Genomic DNA, 22,771 nt, shown 5'->3' with positions numbered 1-22,771 from the left:
ATAACCAAGAATTTCCTAGTTTACTAGGGATTTTAAAAAACAGAGATATAAGAAATCAGTGGGTAGCCCAGATATTAAGCTCTTGTTCCACTATCAAGCAAACGCTGGTTCCATCATGCAATTAATTAATTGCCAGTAATTTTCTGCTTATGTTATTGGCCTCTTTTATCTGAACTTTTATCACTGCACCTCCTTCACATTTTTTAAAGAGGCATGCGCAAAAAGTCTAAAATGGATTGTACAGGTAGTCCTCAAGTTACGGACATAATTGAGCCCCCCCCCCAAAAAAAATTATGTTGCTAAGTGAAACCTTTCTCAAGTGAGTTTGCCCCATTTTCTGGCCACAGTTGTTAAGTGAACCATGGCGTTTGTTAAATTAGTAACGTGGCTGTTAAGTGAAACTGGATTTCCCACTGATTTCGCTTAATGGAAGGTCTTAAAAGCCAATCACTAGGACATTAGGCAGCCATCATAAATGTGAACCAGTTGCCAAGCATCTGAATTTGGGTCTTCAGTGTGAAAAATGGTCACTTGTTTCACTTGCCATTTAAACTTTGAACAGTCACTAAATGAACTGTTGTAAGTCGAGGACTACCTGTATTTACCCAAAACTAACATCAAAGTCAAAATGGCCCCTATTCTTCAGACAAGTTCTGAGATTGTCTCCCCTCTTGCAGTTTATATTGGGGTCAGAGCACTATGGCATTCCTGACGCTTTCCTTCTTTCATACCAGCTTGCCCTTTTCCCTCCCAGCCTATGTTTAAACAATCTTGGGTTGCATTCTGGAAAGGTTCCTGCTTAATCTGACATTGAACCATGATGTGTAAACTTTATCTTCCTCATCGCCATGGTCCTTATAAAGGAAGTGTATTTATGTGACCCGACCAGTTTGCCCAGTCATTGGTAAATTTCAGGGGTGGAGTGAGAAGGGAGGGAAAAGCTTGCAATTTAGAGTGGGAAAGACAAGCCATTGGCTGTTTCTCAACCAATCACCGTCCTCCAAATATTTCCCATCAACATTAATAGGACAATATCTCTCCCCAGGTGGCTGCAATAGCAACAGCCTATCAAAGAATTTAGCTAGCCCAGGATACTATATATCCCTTATTATGCTAAATTATGCTAAAGATCCCCCATACATTCCTTAAGAACACACGCTGCTTTTTCAATTAAACTCAAGAAGTTTACAGAGCAATATTCTAACTCAATTTTCCTCGACCTTTAAAAAAAATCATACATCCCAGCCAGAGGCAGCATTCAAAAACAGCTTGGCTGGGAATGATGGAATTATAGAAAAAACAGTCTGCTGTTGCCTATCCCTCAAATCAGATTAAAGCGTGTTTTTATTTTCTCTAACCTCAACACGGAAGAATGGAAGACTTAACTGGACAGAGGACAGGTTCTCCTGCTTGAGCAGGATGGGCTGGACTAGAAGACCTCCCGGGTCCCTTCCGGCTCTATTCTTGTTCTAATTCTGGACAAGGGCAGGGGATTGGCGGGGGGGGGCAGTGGATCACAATGGATCGTTTGTCCGTCCCGCTCAGCGTGGACAATCCTCTCGCCGATTGAGTAAGTTGCCGCGTTCGCCTGAGGGTTTCCCGGAACGAAGGAGCGCGTTACGCAAGGTTAAAGAGTAAGAGAATGCGCTGCGCCCTCCTCCGTCCCCGGTTCTTCTCCCAACTCTCCGCCTCTACGGCCGGCTTCCACCTGACTCTGCGAAGCGCAGCCACCGCGATCCCAGGCGGGAAAGGTCCCTCGCTGGGTTCCCGGAGGAGAAGGGCTCGCCAAGAACCGGGAGTTCTCCAGGATGACTCGTCCCTGGGAGGAACGCGGCCAGATGGCCGCAAGCTACCTTCCGCCTTCCCGGGGAGTCCCCGGCAGCAGGGAGGAGGGGAGAGCGGCGCCTTCGCGATCGCTGGATCCGGCCCGCCGAGGCTTCCCCGGAGGCGTCGCCTTCCCACCCCACCCAGCGCTTTGCACTCCTCCCCTGCCTTCCAATTGGCAAGTCCCGCAGCCGGCCTCCTCAACGCTATATATGCCTCGTTCCGCCGCGCTATGGGGACCTGAGCGGAGAGAGAGCAGCATCCTCATCCCGCCGGGCTCCAGACCTTGCTTGGCGTTGCGCGAGGGGAGACAGATTCCCCACATCCGACGCCACTTGACTCCAGAAAAAAAAAGTTTCTTTCTGGTTGCCAGGGATCCCGACTGCCAGGGCTTTCTAGATCGCGTCCCTTCTAGGTTCCCTCTTCGTAGCTCTTCTCCGCCTTCCTCCCGCGCCTGACTTTTCAGGATATAGCCTTCCCTCAGCTGAAGGTTCGCCTGCGTTTGAAGCATCCTTCCATCCAGTATCAGAATCATGAGTTCCCCTTTGAAGCGAGCCCCGCTGCTCAGCTCTCTCCTAAAGCTGCGAGGTCCTGGGAGCGCGGCTGCTTTGCAGCAGCAGCAACAGGTGCCCACTTCGTCCGCGTGCGCCTTAGAGCCCAAGACGCAAGTGCCTCCTTCTTGCCCCATGCACGCTCCCCATTCACTTTCTGCCCTTCCCGGTCCGGTCAAATGGCCTCTGATGGGCAGCCTCTTAGACATCCTCTGGAAAGGGGGCCTCAAGAAACAACACCAGACGCTGGTGAGTAACCTGTGTTTCTCCCACCACCCTCCCTCCCCAATAGATCCCTAGCCCAAAGGGTCGCGTATGATAGAACGGGCAGTTCTTCGAATGGCAAAAGCAGTTGCTAACCCTCCCTGACCTTGAGGTTTTAATGGCAGGATTGAGAAATATCTCTTTTAAGAGTTTGGAAAGTATTTCCAAGATCGTCTAGTTCAGCATCCCCTATCGTTGTGATCGAGGGACCGATGGCCAAATTCCCAGACAGCATCAATCCCTACAAATTGGATCAAGTTAATCCAGTCAGTCTTCAAACCAACGCAAGGAATCAGTCATTGGGGCATCCTTAAACGGGTGGCCATTCCTACACCTTGTTTTTAAAAACTTTCTAAGGAAGAAGAAGCAAGCAGTTTTTGAAACAACATGTTCTTACATCAACGACACTAGGAGGTTCTTAATCCAATGCTTAATATAAGCCTCCCCACTGCCACCGTTTGAACAGACTTATTCTGATCCATCTTTTGCCTGCAGGAGCCGCGTCTTTTAAAATGCTAGACATCGAGTGTGTGAACTGAAAGTTGTGTGTGCCATACGGTGTATTTATTCGCCTCTTCTTGCAAGGAGTTTTGTGAGATGGGTGAGCCTCGGTGACGGAGTCCTTAGCTGCCCAATTTAACCTCCCCTCTTCATTCCTTCCTTCCTTCCTTCCTTTTTCTTTCTTCTCAAGGCTGAGTACCACCAGCGGTTTGGCAAAATCTTCCGCATGAAACTTGGGAGTTTTGACTCGGTTCATATAAGCGCACCCTGTCTGCTAGAGTCTCTCTACAGAAAAGAGGGTGCTTATCCTCAGCGCCTGGAGATTAAGCCCTGGAAAGCCTATCGAGACTACCGTAAAGAGGGCTATGGGCTACTTATTCTGTGAGTAAAGACTTGGAAGGACACATATCGCTTTGTGCTGAGAATGCCCCGTGCTTATGTTTGGCTTGAGGTTTAAACGCAAGGGATGCTAAGAGCAAAGATTTCAGATTGTTGTTTTATAAACACGTTTGAGTCTTTGGAATTTACAAATATGAAATGATCATTGGGGGAAAAGTCAAAGTGCCATTTGTGGGTGGTGGATACTTTATGCATTAAACCTATTTGTTTAGGTTTTCTTTAGGGTTCTTTGGCTTATGGGACTATGTTCTGCTGTTTTATCCTGGAAACAAGCAAGGTTATCAGCGGACCAGTGTAGAGAAGCAATTTGTAGCATTGCCTCTGGTTAACTTGGACCTAACCCTCCTGGCAACATTAGAATAGAAAAATTGCAGCAGGAAAAAAGGCAGTTTTAGAACTAATGTACATAAGATAACAGTCAAGCCAGAAGGGAAATGCAGAATGTGAAGAATGCTTTATAATGGTAATTTAATATCTCAGTAAAAGTAAGAGATCACTGATCACTTTCAGTTATTTCTTCCAAAGATCAGTGACAACGGAAATATCTAGTGCATCTTCCTAAAAGCTAAACAGGACTCTCAGAGTTTTAGGTGAGATTAAATCAGGAGAATTCCAGTAAAAAGCAGCAGAAAGCCACATGCATAAGGTACATTTCCATGTGTGCCCAGGGCTCAAGCTTGACTAAAGGGAAATTTTGACTTTATTTTATTGAAAATAAATAATATATTGGGCTACAAATCAATTTTCCATATTATCAAACTTGATTAGTCTGCTTGTTATCTTCCTTAAACTGTATTAGCATTCTCTTATGAAATTTAATGCCCATATTTAATATTGTTTTAACATTTCCTCATATACCTTTCATTTTAACCAGGAAATGTAAAAAAAAAAGCTTTTAATCACTTGAATGTTTGTTTTTCACAGAGAAGGGAAGGACTGGCAGAGAGTAAGAAGTGCATTTCAGAAGAAATTAATGAAACCCTTGGAAATTGTGAAGTTGGACATTAAAATCAATGAGGTACTGCACAAGAAAGGTCTGATCCAGACACAGGTGTAATTTGTAATTTTGAACACTCTTGTTATTATAAGACAGCTGTAAAAGAGGAAGGGGAGAAATTAGAAAATTATCTCTCCACAAACCATGTGAAATCTTTCTTAACTTATGCCAGTTGGAAACCTAGTTGAAACAATAATTTTGAATGCATCTCACTGCTTTCCCTGGCATGTAGAAATGTATCACATGAGAGAAAATTGAAGGCTACAACTTCCTTCTAAGCATGCCAAATTTCTATATGCAGGAAGAGGAAATATTAATGTGAAGAGCAAATATTCATATCTAGCCTTCGGTGGCAAGTGGTTTAAAAGCATATTACTTAATTCCTATTTCACTTTACTATTTCACTAGTATCTATCAAGGGGCATGGTCGGTCAATGGCTAAGACGCTGAGCTTGTCCATCAGAGAGGTCAGCAATTTGAATCCCTAGCACCACATAATGGAGTGAGCTTCTGCCAACCTAGCAGTTCGAAAGCATGTAAAAATGCAAGTAGAAAAATAGGGACCACCTTTGGTGGGAAGGTAACAGCGTTCCGTACGCCTTTGGCGTTTAGTCATGCCGACTACATGACCATGGAGATGTCTTCAGACAGTGTTGGCTCTTCGGCTTTGAAACTGAGATGAGCACCGCCCCCTGGAGTTGAGACCGACTAAGACATTATATAGTATCTATCAGTTACTAATATATTTTTCACTTCTGGCTTAGTTAAAGTTACCAAATGAATAGAGCTTTCCCAACCCTATGATAATTTTGATCACCTCTTTTCTGTATGTTTTCCACGGCATCTGTTTTGTGATGCACTGATCAGAACGGTACATGATATTCCAAGTGTAGAATTGGCACACCATAGACTTGAAAGCCTTATGACATTAATATTTTAAAATTTGATTTACCGGTACTTCCTAATGACCTTTCATTTCACTGAAGCAGAACACTAAGAGATCTTTTCAATCTCTTCCACAGGTCCTAGCTGATTTTATGCATCAGATAGACACACTCTGTAACAAGAATGGAGAAATAGAAGATTTATATTCTACGCTGAACAAGTGGTCATTTGAAAGTAAGATTTTTTTCATTCATTCTGAGATCATTTCTGCTTTTTCTCTATACTAAAGATGTATACATGCAGGTTAGCTTTCCCCAACCTGGAGTTCTCAGAATGTCTTAACCAGGATGGCTATGTTGGCTAAGAATTCTGGAATTCCTTCCCCCACCACACCAGGTAAAGATTAGATGAAGAGCTAGTTTGGTGTAGTGGTTAAATTGCTGGTCTAAATACCAGAAGATCATGAGTTCGAGCCCCACCTTAGGCAGGAAAGCCGGTTGGGTGGCTTTGGGCCAATCATTCCCCTTCCAGCCCAATCCACCTCATAGGGTTATAGAGAAAATAAGAGGAGGAAGGAGTTTTAGGCATGTTTGCTAGTTTGAGTTACTTATAAAATAATAAAGATGGGATAAAAATCTTATAAATAAATAAAGGTCCTACCTATAGAGAGGAACTCTAGCTACTTGATTATTACTGAATGCATTGTCCTTGGGGCTTCAAAAGCAGTATTACCAATAATGGACATTATATATTAATTGCATCAAAATGAGAGGATTGGGCATCAGAGATACGTTAAGGAAAATGTAGTCAGGATTCTTGGAAATGGTTTTGCTATGAATTCTTTTTTTTTCCCCCACTAGGTATTTGCTTGGTGCTATATGGGAAAAGGTTTGGACTTCTGAAGCAAGACGTAGAGGAGGAAAGTTTGAACTTTATCAAGGCTGTAAAAACGGTATGAAAGTCCCACATGCATGATAGCCAATTGTAAGATATTAGCAAGTCAGCCATATATCAGCCCAGGGCTGACACCCTATCTGCTTCCGTAGGAATTGCAATCCAGGGACCCACCTACTTTTTTTTTTTCAAACAAGTTTTTTATTTTATATTATTTATACATTCCAATGTGTGAATAGTGTGATACCTGGGTATCATACATTTCAATACAAATAATAATGTTACTCATAATTATTACATTTCATTCCCATTATTTCATATTGTTTACACATACCCTTCCTACCACCCTTCAATCCCTAAAATTAATATATATATAATTATCACTTACCCAATGAATGGGATTTGCACAACACCTTGTCAACTTTCCTCACCTTGTCAACTATATGAGTTGACAATTGGAGCATCTCTGTATACTTCATACACAGAGATGCTCCAGTTGGGTTTTCTTGGTCATTTTCATTGATTGAGCTCTCTTGAAAAAGCTCTTGAAGCTCAATAAGAAAATAAGCTGCCAGGAATAATTCCAGCAATGTAGGATAATGCCTTATAGTAGGCTGGGTCACTGGTTGATTATTAGTTGCTGCACAGGTGTCAGGGATTTTTTTCCACCACCTTTGATGAAGATGCGTGGAAATTGTCCCTGGGTCCTTGCAATTTCAATTTCTATGGTAGCCCTTCAGAAATACTTTAGATTGTTGCCCTGCAAATGGTGGACTCAGACTTTGTTCACACAAAAGTCTTAATCAGATAAATGAAAGTCCCTACTGCAACAATCAACATTTGGTTAACTTTAATCTTGTTAATTTGGGGAGCAAGGCTTGGTAGGTTGTGCAAACCCCATTTATTGGGTAAGTGATAATTATATATATTAATATATAATGATAATTAGATAGATAGATGGATGGATGGATGGATGGATGGATGGATGGATAGAGAGAGAAACTCTGAGAATGGGATAATTTGGGATTCAAGTTAAGATTTTATGCAGTATAATGAAATGTGTAAGGATTACTATGAAATCTGGTCCACATGGAACAGCTTCTACTTGATATTCTGGTTTAAGGCCCAAGGATAGATCAGTTTATTGAATCTAAGTTTTAATCCTTTTTCTAACAGGAAAATATATGTTCTTTTGAACTTTCCCCAGTACTTTAATAATGGCGTTGGTTTTTTTTCATGATATGCTACAGATGATGAGCACTTTTGGGAAGATGATGGTGACACCAGTTGAACTCCATAGAAGTCTAAATACGAAAGTTTGGCAAGCTCATACAAATGCATGGGACAATATATTTAAGACAGGTAACTGAAGGACACCGAAAGTATTTTGTGAAATATGCATTTGCATTTTAGGTTGGGCAGCAGATTTTGCATCTTGCATCAAGAAACCAGCCTGACTATCTGGAGCTCATTTGTTTTCCTGAAGCATTCTGTGGAATAGGTTGGATCAGTGTTTTTTAAAAGTTGGCAGCCTTAGGATTCAAGGACTTCAATTCCCCAGTCAGAATGCTGGGAGTTGAAATCCACACACCTTAAAAGTTGCCAAGACTTGAAAAAGACTGGGTTGGATGCAAATCTTTATGCAATCACTCAACCCTGTGGCTGAACAAAACTTTTATCTTAAATCTCTCTTTGCCAAGTTTGACAGACTCACTAATATACTAAAATGGATATTTAACTTTTTTTCCCTGCTATTAGTGACAATTGGTATGAATACTTGGTTGTATGGCTTAAGTTCACCATGGAATGAATAAAAATACTAGAATAGTCAAGGCAAACTTTTGAACATTATGCTTGTGTGCTATGTTTCCTTCAATGAACTCCAACGAAATAACCAGGCATCGTTATAATAAAATAGGGATCTGAACCTTATTTTTGCATACTAAAAGTCTTCATCCTTTAATGAAAGAGGAAGGAGCTTGCCTTTTTATAGACCAACCTATTAAACTCTGTGCCTCGCCAGTCATGTTGGAACTCATTCTCCCAGAATTCCCTGTTTTCAGATAGGCTGGCAGGTAGTCCTGGAAAATACAGCCCCAATATATTCAGAAGATGATAGACTGGGAAAGGTTAATCTAACTTGTAACGTTTTCTGATGTTTTTGAATGTTTTAAATGTCTTGTATGTATGAAAAAATAGACCTTTGAGGTTTCCATGCCTTAATATTATTGTTTAATTATCACTTTTGTCAGAGTCTGTTGTTGCAGAAGCACATCCAGCAAGGACACACGAGTAAATTAACTTCAGCAGGATTCAATTATATATAAGAAACTTCTTTATATGCAGTACCAAATAGCAGAGTTCTTATTGTATAGATACAATATCAGGAACACAGAAGCAATATTCATAGAAGCAAGTCATTTCAGAGTAAGAGATATAGAGGCTAATATTGTACAGAGGCTGAGGGAAGTTACAGAGGCCAAACCAACTCTTATATATAGTTCAGCAAGTCTAAGCCACACCCAGACTCCAAATGTCTCTTATGGCACCATACAAACAAATACTGTGTTTTGGTTCCCCAACAGTACCCATTGGCTGACTTGGTATCATGTCTATCCAAACAGTCCCTATTGGCTGACATGTTACCATGTCTATCCAAACAGTCTCCATTGGCTGACCTGTTGCCATGGCTATTCCAGTCTATGAACATACTCTGACACTTTCTCTTTCCTCCTGCAGTGAAATGCTCCATTGACAGTAGGCTGAAAAAATACTCCGCAAATCCCTCTGAAGATTTCCTCTGTGATATCTACTTTGGGAGTCAGCTTTCAAAGAAAGAACTCTACGCTGCTATTTCAGAGCTTCAGATTGCTGGGGTTGAAACGGTAAATGCTGTTAGCTTCTTTTCATTGGTAAATGAACAGTGATTTCATATTTCTGATAACCTGCCACACACTGCAAAGGCTTTTTTCTTTCTTCCTTCAATCAGAGCTTATTCTTTTAGGTAGCACTTTTATAGCATCGAATAAGGTATTTTAACACAATGACCGCATTGGTTTGTACATTCCATTTCGCTAAAAGATGCAATGCTGCTGTATTTTTGCTGTTTTTCTATGATCTTGATTTTAGGCCATTCACCACAATGATGCATTCCAGAAATATCTCCTATAATTCATATCACACACAAATTTTGATTGTGATGGGAATTATTGTGGAGGTTGAAGGAGCCTAATGAATTATCTTAAACTTAACTGACCATTATTTGGTACAATTCCATGGCAATGACAATCTGCAATTGATACTCATTACCATTGGTAGTTGCCTAACAAAGCTGATTGGTGCAAGCAACCGTATCCGCATATGTAGGGCTCAAGCTAACTACTTCATTGTATTCTGCCTATATTACAGGAATCTCTCCAGAATACGTGCCTTCTCTTGGGCACAAACAGATAAGATCCCATGGTATTTGGGTGAGGTGGGGGGATGTCAACCCTGGATCTTTTGTGATTGAGCAACAACTCAAGGCTAATTCCTCTCTTGAAGTCACCTTCTTGTCTGTCTGGCAGTTTCTCAACACGAAGTCACACAAAGCTTGATAAACTAAACAACTCTTTAGATCAGTTCATGAAGTCATCTGGAGTTAAGGAGATGGTTTTTTTTTTCTAGACAGACATGGGTGAGAAAAAGACAAGGACGTAAATGCTTGCTTGGCAGTTATTTATTAGTGCTAAATAATTGTGGGATAGCTTCTGCAGCAATCTACCCAGACGCCATTGTGTCATTGCAGTATGTATTACAAATGTGCTGCATTTCAGATTCAGTCTCTGAATAATACTTGCATAATGATATTGTGTTTCCATCTCTGAAAACACAGCACCTCGTTTAAAACACTTTGAAAACAGCTGCATCCTTTCCCAGGTTTGTGCAGTAGTGGTGGAGGGTAGCCACGCACGTCAAAGAAAAGAGGTTGCAGCTTTGAGATACTGCATTTTGGCGCCACATGCTCTTTTTTTCTGTCTCTAGAGCAGTGTTTCTCAACCTTGGTGACTTTAAGTCCTATGGACTTCAACTCCCAGAATCCCCCAGCCAACATAGCTGGCTGGGGAATTCTGGGAGTTGAAGTCCACAGGACTTAAAGTCGCCAAGGTTGAGAAACACTGCTCTAGACAGAATCCAAAATTCTGTACAGCCCTGGAGTTTATCCTTTTCGTTCCCAGGTGTGATGGAATGTGCACCTTTGAAGGGAGAGGTGGTGGAATGGACTAATGGTGAAGCAGCAATTTCCCAGGAAGGAGAAATCACATTTCAAGGAAAGGAGTGAGACTAGTCACAACACAGAGCTGGATAGGAGACAGAGGAAGAAATTATAGAGAGCCACTCCCTAGAATCTGCCAGGGTATATCCATTAGGGTATGCATTTAATCTGGCAAGATTCTGCCTATATATATTAATGAGCAAATAAAGAGCTGAATTTTGGCTAACTCAGTTCAATTTCTATGTCATTCTTGGGTAGGGCCTGAAATATTTGCTGGGCTGTATTGCAAACAAACATCCATTTGCAGTAGAATCTTCTGGGATGGGAAAGCTCTGGATTTGTTGAACCCTTGGATAGGATGTAAAACGTAGTACAATCCTAGCAGACATAGTCAGTTGCAAGGATAATTAATTAGAAATTACACAATTACATGAATGTAGACTTATGTAGATATTCTGCCAGTATAATTGAGAAGTAGCATGAAGAATGTGGATTGGTGCCTCAAGCAATCATTGGAAATATGGTTGCCAAGTTCTAATTTTCAAAGTGGCAGAAAGGGGAAAATAAGAGAGCGTTTAGTTTAGTTTAGTTTAGTTTAGTTTAGCTTATTGCCATTACACCTTGTACAATGAAATTAAATGTCATCTTCAGTGTACATTCTAACTATAAAAATAAAAACACAAACATACATCCTTCACATTCTATATAATCAAAATTGAAAACCCAATATCGCAATTATATTGCACTATACTATAGAATTCAATATAGTTACTGCCCTGAGATAGAAGCTGTTTTTTCAACATATTTGTCCTTGATTTTCTTATCCTGTACCGTCTGCCAGATGGTAATAATTTTAAAAAAAGGGGGGGGGTGATAGATCTTTAAGAATGTTTTGAACTTTCTTAAGGCAGTGGGAGCTATAAATCTCTTCCAAAGAGGGGAGAGGGCAACCAATCATCCTCCAGTCAATGATGTTAACCCAAATTAATTTAATTTCATTTTGATTAAATCAAATCTGGTTTTCATTCTGACCCTCCATTTATTGTTATTTTTTGGGAGAGTGTTTTTAGCATGACATTAAAGAGCTGTGGGAGGGAATCTTTGTCCCTCCTAAAGGTTGGCACATTCTTATAGGGTTGATGAGACCAAGCCATCCAACCAAGTCTGAAGAACTGAATCAGAGCTTCTTTCACTTTCTTGTTTCCTATTAGGGGCAGGGTGAGGAGGGTTTCCCTTGAATTCGAGAGAAATCTTTTGAATATTCTACCTGCACAACAGGTAGAAAATTTAGAAAAGAGTGTAGAAGAATTTAATTCTGGCATTAAGAAATGGGAAAGAAGAGATGGTTGCTCCTATAAAAGTTGAAAGCAGAAAAAAGACATTTCAAATGGCCCTACTGTGACCTTGTTGTCCTTCAAAAAGGGGCAGTAAAGATTTTGGACAGAAGTTCAAAACTTTGTAATACACCTTACAACATACAAGTGCAGGTAGTCCTTGAACTAAGCCTGGAATTATGGTTGTAAGCTGTTACAGTTGTAAGTTAAGGATTCATTTTTGGACAACTTTTGCAGCAGTCATTAATGAAATGCTGTGGTTGTTAGCCGTATATATTTTATCCAGTGGATGTTTTTTTGCTGGAAACTACAAATAAATGCTGGAAAGTGGCAAAAAACCATCACAATCATATAAGTATGAGATCTGCAAACAACCATAAAAATGAGTCAGTTGCCCAGCACAATCGGGTGACCATGTGTGAGTGTGCACCTTCATGTGCAACCATTTGTAACTTCTAAATCAAGTCTTGTCACTTTTGCGGGCCTGTTGTAACTTCAAACTTTTTAAGCAACAAGTTGTAAGTTGAGGACTACCTGTGGCATTATTGGAATCATTGTAATATATAGGCCTACCTTAGCGATCTCACAGGGAAGCAGCTTATCCAGTTTATTGTAGATGTATATATATTTCTATCTATGTTTCACTTTTTGTCTTCTTGCATGCAAGCCAACTTCTTGCTACAGATGCTCTGAACTTGCATTACGGAGACCAGATTTTATTTATCCACACTTGAGACAGGAGGAGTAGGGCACAATCTTACAATATCAACATTTTCTGCATTTCATTAATGATATTCTTACATTAGGTATACACAAAGCTTTGAGGATATAAAATTGCTGTGAGTGGTTTGCCAAGAACCACCTCTGAAGCAATAATATGTGGGACCTGGGGACACACACACACACACAACTTTATTTTCTTTCTTAATTAAAATTAAATAGTTAATGTAGATACCATCCAATTATACATTTAATAATATTTCCTTCTGTTGCATTACAAATCTATAATTTGATAATTGAGGCTTTTAGAAGCTCATTTGGATTCAGGACTTCAGATTATCCATCTCTAGTTTCCATCAACTGTTAAATCTCAAAATTGTAGGGTCATAGACATTTCTCCAAATTGTGAAGCCTTTTTTAAAAAAAAAATTGTGGGACACGGTGGCTCAGTGACTAAGACGCTGAGCTTGTCAGCAGTTTGGTGAACCCCTAGCGCTGCGTAACGGAGCGAGCTCCCATTACTTGTCCCAGCTTCTGCCAACCTAGCAGTTTGAAAGCATGTAAAAATGCAAGTGGACAAATAGGAACCACTTTAGGTGGGAAGGTAACAGCGTTCTGTGTACCTTTGTCATTTAGTCATGCCCGCCACATGACCACGGAGACGTCTTTGGACAGCACTGGCTCTTTGGCTTTGAAACAAAGATGAGCATCGCCCTCTAGAGTCAGGAACAACTAGCACATATGTCCAAGGGGGACCGTTACCTTTACATATTAATTTTTTTAAGTGTCTTCACATTTTTCTACAGAGCCATTCCTAGGATAAAAGCAAGTTCAGGCTTTTTACACACCAAAGTTGCCTATAGAACAAAAATATTTTTTAGGTATAATGTGTTTAGGTTTCCTCTGTTAGTATAATCATTCAGAGTGTTGATTTCTTTTAGACTGCCAACAGTTTACTTTGGGCTCTGCACAACATCTCCTGCAAGCCAGATGTCCAAGCAAAGCTGTTTGAGGAGATACAGAACGTGGTTTCACCTGGAGAAGACCCAAATTGCGAACACCTGAAAAAAATGCCCTATTTGAAGGCATGCCTGAAGGAGTCAATGAGGTAAACTGATTCACAAACCTAAGAATAAAATTATTATTTCCCCTTTGAATTGGCAAATGTAAAGCACAAAATGCAAGTAAATACCAATAGTGCAGAGGAAGACCATTTTAAGATGGATACATAAACAGAACAGACTGCAATTCTGCCTGGTCCAACTCTTTCTTCATGTTTGAGGACAAAGAGCATGTTGGAATGGTATGTGGAGAAGACCTTGGGAGACAGGGGAAAGAGATGCTACCTAGGGAATGGTGAGATAAGAGATAGCATAGCCCACAGATGGCTAATGGGCAAGATAAGAGGCTGAGAAGGAAGGGACCCTTCCTAGGGTTGGCACAACTGCTTTCAAGTTCATTCCCAATCTCAAAAATATGTAGCAATTTTTTTGGAAGGGTCTTTTCTGCTGTGAAGAGTGAAACACAACAAGAATTTTGAAATGGTTACTCCAAACCTTTCTAAGATAAGGATGTTAACATATTCATGGTGCTTTGAGCAACAGGTTTAGAAAGTCTCTTTGGTTACGTCTGGATGTTTTGTATAGGGGTGGCACAGTGGTTGGAATGCAGTACTGCAGGCTACTTCTGCTGACTGCTGGCTGCCAGCAGTTTGACAGTTCGAATCTCATTGGCTCAAGGTTGACTCTGCCTTCCATCCTTCCTTCTGAGGTTGCTAAATTGAGGGCCCAGATTGATGGTGGCAATATGCTGACTCTGTAAAGCACTTAGAGAGGCCTTTAAAGCACTATAAAAGCGGTATATAAGTCTAAGTGCTATTGTTAGTGCTATAGCCCAGCCATTAATGTGTGCCCCCCTTGATAGATATGTTTGACCCCCTAAATAAAGTGCACATATCTCATTTTACTGTAGGTTAACACCTTCTGTGCCGTTTACCACTCGAACCCTTGACAAAGAAACAGTCCTTGGGGATTATGCTCTTCCAAAAGGGGTAAGTGACTTCCACCACGTACTGTAAATGCTCCACTTATTTTGATTAAAGGTTGAATGCATAACCTGTTTTCCAACCAACAGCAACACTTTTATAAAATGTGATTGGCCTTATAGCTTATCACACTTACTGGCACGTCAACAGTTGGGAGAGGTCCTGCACTGCAGGGCCAGATCTCATAAATAAAACGCTTGATTTTCTTTATGTCTTGATAAATGTCAAGCATAGTTTTGCAATTGCTTTTAAATCTCAGACACCTCTTACCATGGATATATAGGTAGTAGCTCAAACGTTGTAGGCCTTAAATACCCCAAAACATTTTTACATCTCCTGGTAGCATTTTCTCACATGATTTTTTTCCATTCTGAGCTAGGAATACACTCAAACCGTAATGTAAAATCTACACCGAGTTTAACATAGATCAGGGGTTGGCAAGCTTAAACACTCAAAGAGCCATTTGGACCCATTTCCCACAGAAAAGAAAACACCGGGAGCCGCAAAGGTCCTAACCAGAAGTCCCCCATTCAATTCTGGAGCCGACCAGAAGTCCGGTTCCCCCACCATGGAGTCTCCTCTTAGCACAGTGTCCTTTTCCCTCTCCCTGTCCTAACCGAAAGCCCTATCAATTGTGGACCCGACTGGAAAACCTGCCACTTGCCATAGAGTCTCTTCCTGGCATGCCATGCTTCCCCCCCCCCCCCCGCCGCCTCAACTGGAAGCTCCTCTCAAAATTGTGGTGCCAACCAGCAAGAGGGGGCCACAACAGAGGGATGAAAGAGCCACATGCTGCTCTAGAACCGCGGGTTGCCGACCCCTGACGTAGATTAAGCGAAAGAAGAAAAATCCCTTCTTTATCTCCCTCACTCCCCAAAATGCAGAAAAAAACCCCGATCCTTATTCTATCCATATGTATGACATCCAGTTTTATCCATTTCAGCCTTTACTCACACGCACAAAATATTGTCTGTGGCTTCTTGCTATCACAATATATATACGATATTCAGCTTTTCTTGATAACAACAATTTTCTCTGATATGGATTTATTTATTAGATTTATTAGGCCACCCTATCTCATGCACATGACTCTGGGTGCCTAACAACATGAAAAATAATAAAAAGTACATTTTTTTAGAATAGAAAAGATGAAATGGAACAACAAAGAGAAAATTATAAAAACAATACTCAACACAACACAAAAATGGGCTCCATCACACACTTGTGGCCTCAGACTCAAAGACTTTACTAAGATGCCACTGAGCAAACTGTGAGATATCCTTCAGTATATTTTATTTATTTTAAATTCTGCTCAGTCAGCATTCATGTATCATTTTGGGGGTTTTCTTGGGGAAAATTGGATAATGACAGCTGCCTTGATATCCATGTTGCTTTATAGTGTCTTTGTTAACATAATATCTTTAACTAGCTTATTCAAAAGCTTATTAATAACATTCTACCTGGTTAGAGTTAATTTGATGAAGGTAATGATTTTTGCCTTATGTAAGCTAAATTTGTTTGATTAGATTCAAGGCATTGAATGAATTCAGAAAATAAATTAATTCAGTAAGCAGATTAATTATCCCATGTGAACATGCACAGTATATATAAGCAGATATTTAACCCATCCAGCTCCTCCCTGAATCCCAATGTAGTAAAGTTATTGGGGGAGAAGAAAATCATTTGTTGATAATTCAGAGATCCGCCCGGTAAAATAATAAAATGTATTTTCACAACGTTGGCCTCCTTAAAATTTTTATTTTAAATTATAAGGTCTGATCCTGACCTCTTAGAGGTGTGGAAAGCTCTGCTTTCTGTAGCATTACTTAACATGCTTGAAGTCTGGCTCCTACTCAAGTTAAATCTCATTTAACTTGTCTTTAAAAGGGGGAAACAACCCTGTATTTTTCCCCTTCCTAAGAATGCCATTTCTCCAAAGAACTAAAATCCTGCCTTTTTTTTTTAATTCACTGGAAATATATTTTCATTGCAAGGTTTGTCATAATTTTATCTCTTCTGTTAACTATGATCTTTCCTTTGGATTTTGCTACGTGTCTATTTTAGGTTCACCATCAATGTTTTGACATAGGCAACTTCCTTGAGTCATTTCCCCCCCCCCCAACTAAAATATGTCCATGTTGCGCTCATTTTTCTCCCTCCTTTCTAAATACACTTTGTGTATTTGTGTTTGCATTTACAGACTGTGTTGATGATCAACACTTACGCTTTGGGATGCAATGAAGAATATTTCAGTAACTGGAGTGAATTTCAGCCAGAGCGTTGGTTGCAAAAAAACATCCATCCATTTTCTCATGCGCCGTTTGGAATTGGAAAAAGAATGTGTGTGGGGCGTCGACTGGCAGAGCTGCAACTCCAGCTAGCTCTCTGTTGGGTAAGCATTCTGTTATTTTAGATACATCTCTCTCTCTCCCATTCATCTGTACAAAAGAGAAACCATTCTATGGCAGCAGAAATGTATTTCCTTGTAATGGAATGTAGGGATGATCTTGGAGAACAAAGAGGCAAAGAGATGCTACAGAGGGGATGGTCAGACAAGAGAGGGAAGAATCAGGGGTGGGTTTCAACCGGTTCGCGGAGGTCCCCGTGAACCGGTTGGTCGGCGAACCCGGAAGTAAGTAACTTCCGGGAACAGTGAAGGGCCCACCCACCCGCGCTTCTTACTGGTCTTTGAAGGCTTCATACAGCGCCTGTGCAATTCTCCGTGAGCAGCTGGAGCATCGCGCAGGCGCTAAGACACATGCGTGAACTGCGCGTGTGCACGAGGACGCCGCCGGCCCCGTTCCAAACGAACCAGTTGGAACGGGATAAGCAACCCACCACTGGGAAGAACCCACAGTCACTTAATGGTCAGAGGGGGGGGGAAACTAAGAAAGACCTGCCTCGATTGATCAGTTAAAAGTGATGTGGGAAGTTTGTACTTTCAGAGTTGCAAGAATCTATTAAAGTAGCCTTACAGTAATGTGGAATTAAGCAGTAAAAAGTAACAGAGTCGGAAGGGACCTTGGAGTTCATCTAGTCCACGCCCCTGCTCACACAGGAGAACTGTACTAGGGATTCGAACCGCTGACCTGCCAACCTTTCTGATAAACAAGCTCAGCATCTTAGCCACTGAGCCACCTCGTCTTCTGGTTGTGTTTCCTATTTGGTTCACCTGGAATAGCTGACGTCCATATAAATTATCGAAACCTGCATATCTTCTCCACTGCAATTTTGCTAATCCCCGATGGTATTTCGCTTGAGAGACAGAGATGTGAGAGTCTAAAGGTTTTTTTTTCCAAAAGCAGGGAATATAGCAGCTTTGCATGTACCGTAGCAATGCTTCAGCTTAATGTTCTTCTTCAGGCACAGCCAGAAGGAAATTATGTACGTATGCTTCTGCTTTGGTTTTGCATTCCTCACATTTGCTACATCAATTGAATCCAACAAGTGTGATGAATCTTAATGAGAATTAGAAGAAACTAGCCACTTTCCAAGCACAGATTGCAAAATTGGCTAGTTTCCACAGCTCAAGATTTAAAGGTAGAAAACCGAGCTGTGATTAATTTCCAATGGGTGAAGAAGCTCTCAGTTTCCCTCCTTGTCATCACTCTGGAGGGAGGAAGAGCAGAGAATGCAAGCTTTTTGTTTCATTAAGCTAAGTTATTTAAATATTAGGTAAAGATAAAGGTAAAGGTTCCCCTCGCACACATGTGCTAGTCGTTCCTGACTCTAGGGGTGGTGCTCATCTCAGTTTCAAAGCCGAAGAGCCAGCGCTGTCCAAAGACGTCTCCATGGTCATGTGGCTGGCATGACTAAATGCCAAAGGTGCACAGAACACTGTTACCCTCCCACCAATGTGGTCCCTATTTTTCTATCTGCATTTTAACATGCTTTCGAACTGCTAGGTTGGCAGAAGCTGGGACAAGTAACAAGAGGTCACTCCATTACGCGGTGCTAGGATTCAAAACGCTGAATTGCCAACCTTTCTGATCAACAAGCTCAGGGTCTTAGCCACTGAAACACGATGTCCCTATTTAAATATTAGTCAAAGTTTATTACAATATTTAATACATCAACACTGATCTTTTTTGAAGTTACAGAACATTTTACAGATGTTCTTATATTAATTACGAGGGCCAGGATTTCCTGAGAAGCAATCTGTTCAAAGTTTTGCTGGCCAAGCCCTACTGGAAGATCTGAAAGGATACATGGGAGCAATTTTTTCCTTTGTACTGGAGGATGAATTGTCTTTTTGATGAGATGAACTTCCAATTTTCATTAAATCTAGGAGGAGAACTCTCTTCACAAAAGATCTTCAAAAAGAGGCTGGATGGTCATCTATCAGAGATGCTATAGTGATCCTGCACTCAACAGAAGATTGAACCAGAAGATCCCTTCCAATTTTAGGGTTCTGGGGTTCTGTGTTGTCCCTCCAAAGGAAAAGCGACCAAATGAAAGCATTGCTACAATCATTCCTACCTAAAAAAAATTATATTGCTTATTTCTCTTACTGAAAGGAATGAACTTTTCAAAGCCTTATGGACTTTGCTGTATCAGATTTTCCTGCTATTGCTGCCTGTGGGGTTAAATTTTGACACAGACACTGACAGGTTCCCCAGCTCAGAATAAATCTTGATTACAGGTTGGGGAGGCTCTGATGAACTTCATTTCCCTCCTTGTTATTACAGCTTATACGGAAGTATCAGATTGTAGCTACTGACGACAAGCCGGTAGAAGCTCTTCACTTAGGAATCCTCATCCCCAACCGAGAACTTCCTATTGCATTCAAACGACGCCAAGGTAAAAATTAGTGTCCCATAATGGAGTTAATTATGTTTAAGATGATCTTTAACCTTAAAGTCAAAATCAGAGACTCTTCAGAAATGGAATGAGAATGACTGGCAGCTGTTAAGAGTAATTCTACTTGCATGTTTTTGAAAAGGAAAATTTCTAGCTATCATGATTGCAGAGGGAGAGTGAAAGAAAAGAAAGAAGGAAAGCAATGCAATTTGTTAACATCCTACATTTTGAAAGTGTATGGAAACACAGATAAAGATTTGGGTCATGATAGACACCTATTTTGTCAAGTACGGAATACCAAGAAAGCACTTTGTGAACTGAGTTCATTGTGACATACTGCATTTTTGGAGTATAAGACGCACCTTTTTCCTCCCCAAAAGAGGCTGAAAATCTGGGTGCATCTTATACACGGAATACAGCATTTTTGGCCTCCCAAAACCCCTCCTCCTTCACCAAAAAGGCCATGCAGAGTCTTTCGGAGGCTTTCAGAGTTCTCCTGGGGGCTAGGGAAGGAATAAATGAGCGAAAAATGGACCGTTGTTTGCTCATTTTTGCCCCTCTCCCAAAAAAATTGTCTCCCAATTTTGACAAAAAAAATGGCCCTGTTTTTGCGAAAAATGGGCCGTTTTTGGGAGGTCTGCAGAATGCAAAAAAATTTTTTTTTAATTTGCCTCTTCAAAATCTTGGTGCATCTTATACTCCTTGCACTGAGCCGAGGTGGCACAGTGGTTAGGGTGCAGTACTGCAGGCCACTACAGCTGACTGTTATCTGCAGTTCAGCAGTTCTAATCTCACTGGCTCAAGGTTAACTCAGCTTTTCATACTTCTGAGGTGGGTAAAATGAGGACCCAGACTGTGGGGGCGATATGCTGACTCTGTAAACCGCTTAGAAGCAATATATAAGTCTAACTGCTATTGCTATTGCTATTGCTATTTTATACTCTGAAAAATACGGTAAGTGTGATATATGGACTGAAGGTTCCTGGTACAAGCACACATGTGCTAGGAATGAAATAAATCAGGACATTTTAAAGTTCTGTTTTGATCAGTTCCTTTTTAAAATTTGGCTACTAAGGCCTTTCGTAAATATATTGGTAATCAAAAATACTAGTTTAACTGTTTCCCCTTTTCTTCCTGAACTGAAGAACTGATTAAGTTGTCTCTTTGTTTTCCCATAGATTCTACCGGAGGAACAGCTGACATTTTTGTTAGACAGAATTCTTGAATTTTGGATTCCCAGATCCTGCTAGAGTCTACTTATATTTTGAGCAATGGGTGTTAACAGCAAGGACAGAACAGCAGGAATCCAAAGCTAGCTTGAAAGCAAATCAGTCAAGCTATGTTGAGCACACCTAAGCAGTCACTTCACATTAGTGTAAAAGGTATACCAAAGGTTCCAAAGGTATACAGTGGAAGAATGACAGAATTACAAACTTGGTAGTTTCTTTACTCCTAATCTTGGGATGAAAGAAAGGTCCATTCTTTTGCACCTGCTGCTGTGAAATGTACAGTTCTCAACCCATGCTGTTAATGTTTGTAGGAAAGCAATAATCATGAAGTGATGGAGTGACTTGAGTCTGTGAGTTCACTCTTGACGTCAGGATGGAAACTCTGGAGGAGAAATTTTGTTTTGCCTGTCTCCAAGTCCTGATGGAACTTTAAATGAAGACCTTTGTCTGCAAGAGGGTGAACGTGATTGCAAAGGGACAGAAAGTATCCTAGGGGGTGGACTGTGTTAGATGCCCGTAAGGGAAAGAATGGTAATAATAGAAGTACTAATAGAGGAGGAGAGCTGTGTTAAGTCTACGGTGGCAAGAAATCTGGAATGAATGCAGGGTTTGTAGAAATGCTGAAGGGCTGTATTTGAAAAAAAAAAAACAAAGTAAGTCTGGTTGTCTCTGATGTTGCATTGTTACAACTACTGACGCTTTGAGCAAACTCAGCAACTATATATGGAGAAATATCATGCATACAAACACACACACACACACACTCACCCAGAGACTTTCAGGCAGACAGAACAATGAGTCACATTACAGAATGCAGACCACCCAAATTGTTATGAGCCCTTCAAGGTGATGTGTACTTTGGAGACCAGAACAAATAACTTATGCTCGGAGGCAGTGAGCTGTACACTCGATGACTCCATCTATGAGGTGAATAAGATCATACAAGCAGACCAGTACAATTTATTCCCATCCAAATCAAAGCCAGCTCCTAAATTATTTCTAGCAGTCCAACAACTTTTCCTTTTGCTAACTGAAGAACTGAGGCCATCATTACGTATACTGATGCAACTTAAAATGGCAGATATTATGGGGAGCAATGGCAAGTCTAGGTATTCCATTCTCTCCAATATAGACACTCATATAATCTGTCCACCACCTTTTAAGCTGTTTATCAGCTTTCATGTGTGGATGGTAGGAGAGGGAGATGGGGTGCTATCTTTTCTTTTGCCACAAAACAACAGTATACTTTAGGTTCGTCAGATATGATGATCGTGATCTTTTAACTGCCTTTAAAACAAGAGTAAACAAATTCTTTGGGACAATGTTGTAAGAGTTCCATGCAGGTTCTTGATCTCAGAACTGAGAGTAATTAGATGTGATTCATTTTTGAACACGACTTCCATGTCTGAGCTACCACGGTTGGAAAGAGGATGCTAGTCTGTTAGACAATCAGTCTGGTCCAGCAAGGTTCCACTTAAGTTTCCAAAGTCACACTGATATGTCACAATTTAAGCAGAATGGAACATCTGCCTTACAACATTCCATAGAATACAAGGATAATAGTTCCCAGGTATTTTATTGTACTCCTTTTGATACAGTTTCCTTCTTATTTTGTTTTTACGTGTTTATAATTGTATTTGTTTTTTTAAAAAAGTAAATGTGTTTTTTAAGACCTCTCTATTTTGAAGATTGTTCAGAGCTTATTTTTTCTTTGTTTTTTAAAAATAAATTTCAACATCCATTTCATTGTTGATATTTAAGCCCTCTGTTCTGAGAATTTTGTAATAAAAAGAATTTGTGGACAGGTTTTTTTTTATATTTGCATTGAACGTGTCTAGCTTCTTCAAGATTAGCAGACTTTATAAAGCTTTGTAATGGAAATTGCTTGTGGCTGTGATGCTTTCTTCTATTCAAAATGGTTTTTGCAATGAATGCAATGTTTGTACAGTATTTTCTTTAAAAATGGTTTCCCCTAAATCTACACTGAGCACAGACACCTTTCACAAATCCAAATCTCATTTCAGAAATCAATCAGTCAGCATAACACAAATACAACTCCCCCACCTAAAATTAA

The 22,771-nt window shown here is 40.5% G+C and overlaps 1 protein-coding gene across 1 annotated transcript; it reads left to right on the top strand.

Moving 5' to 3' along the window:
• Nucleotides 1-534: 534 nt before the first annotated feature.
• Nucleotides 535-22,497, top strand: LOC116508670 (1,25-dihydroxyvitamin D(3) 24-hydroxylase, mitochondrial). The gene is made up of 12 exons (XM_032217312.1): nucleotides 535-2,624; nucleotides 3,331-3,521; nucleotides 4,464-4,557; nucleotides 5,559-5,655; nucleotides 6,282-6,373; nucleotides 7,566-7,677; nucleotides 9,055-9,200; nucleotides 13,566-13,732; nucleotides 14,596-14,674; nucleotides 16,869-17,060; nucleotides 19,357-19,468; nucleotides 20,647-22,497. The coding sequence occupies exons 1-12, from the start codon at nucleotides 2,358-2,360 to the stop codon at nucleotides 20,691-20,693; spliced, it is 1,596 nt and encodes a 531-aa protein (XP_032073203.1). The 5' UTR covers nucleotides 535-2,357; the 3' UTR covers nucleotides 20,694-22,497.
• The last annotated feature ends 274 nt before the right edge of the window (nucleotides 22,498-22,771 follow it).

This window comes from Thamnophis elegans, chromosome 5 (assembly GCF_009769535.1).
Source record: "Thamnophis elegans isolate rThaEle1 chromosome 5, rThaEle1.pri, whole genome shotgun sequence".
NCBI lineage: Eukaryota > Metazoa > Chordata > Lepidosauria > Squamata > Colubridae > Thamnophis > Thamnophis elegans.
Note: the sequence above shows the minus strand (reverse complement) of the source record. Positions and strands in the feature narration are given on the sequence as shown.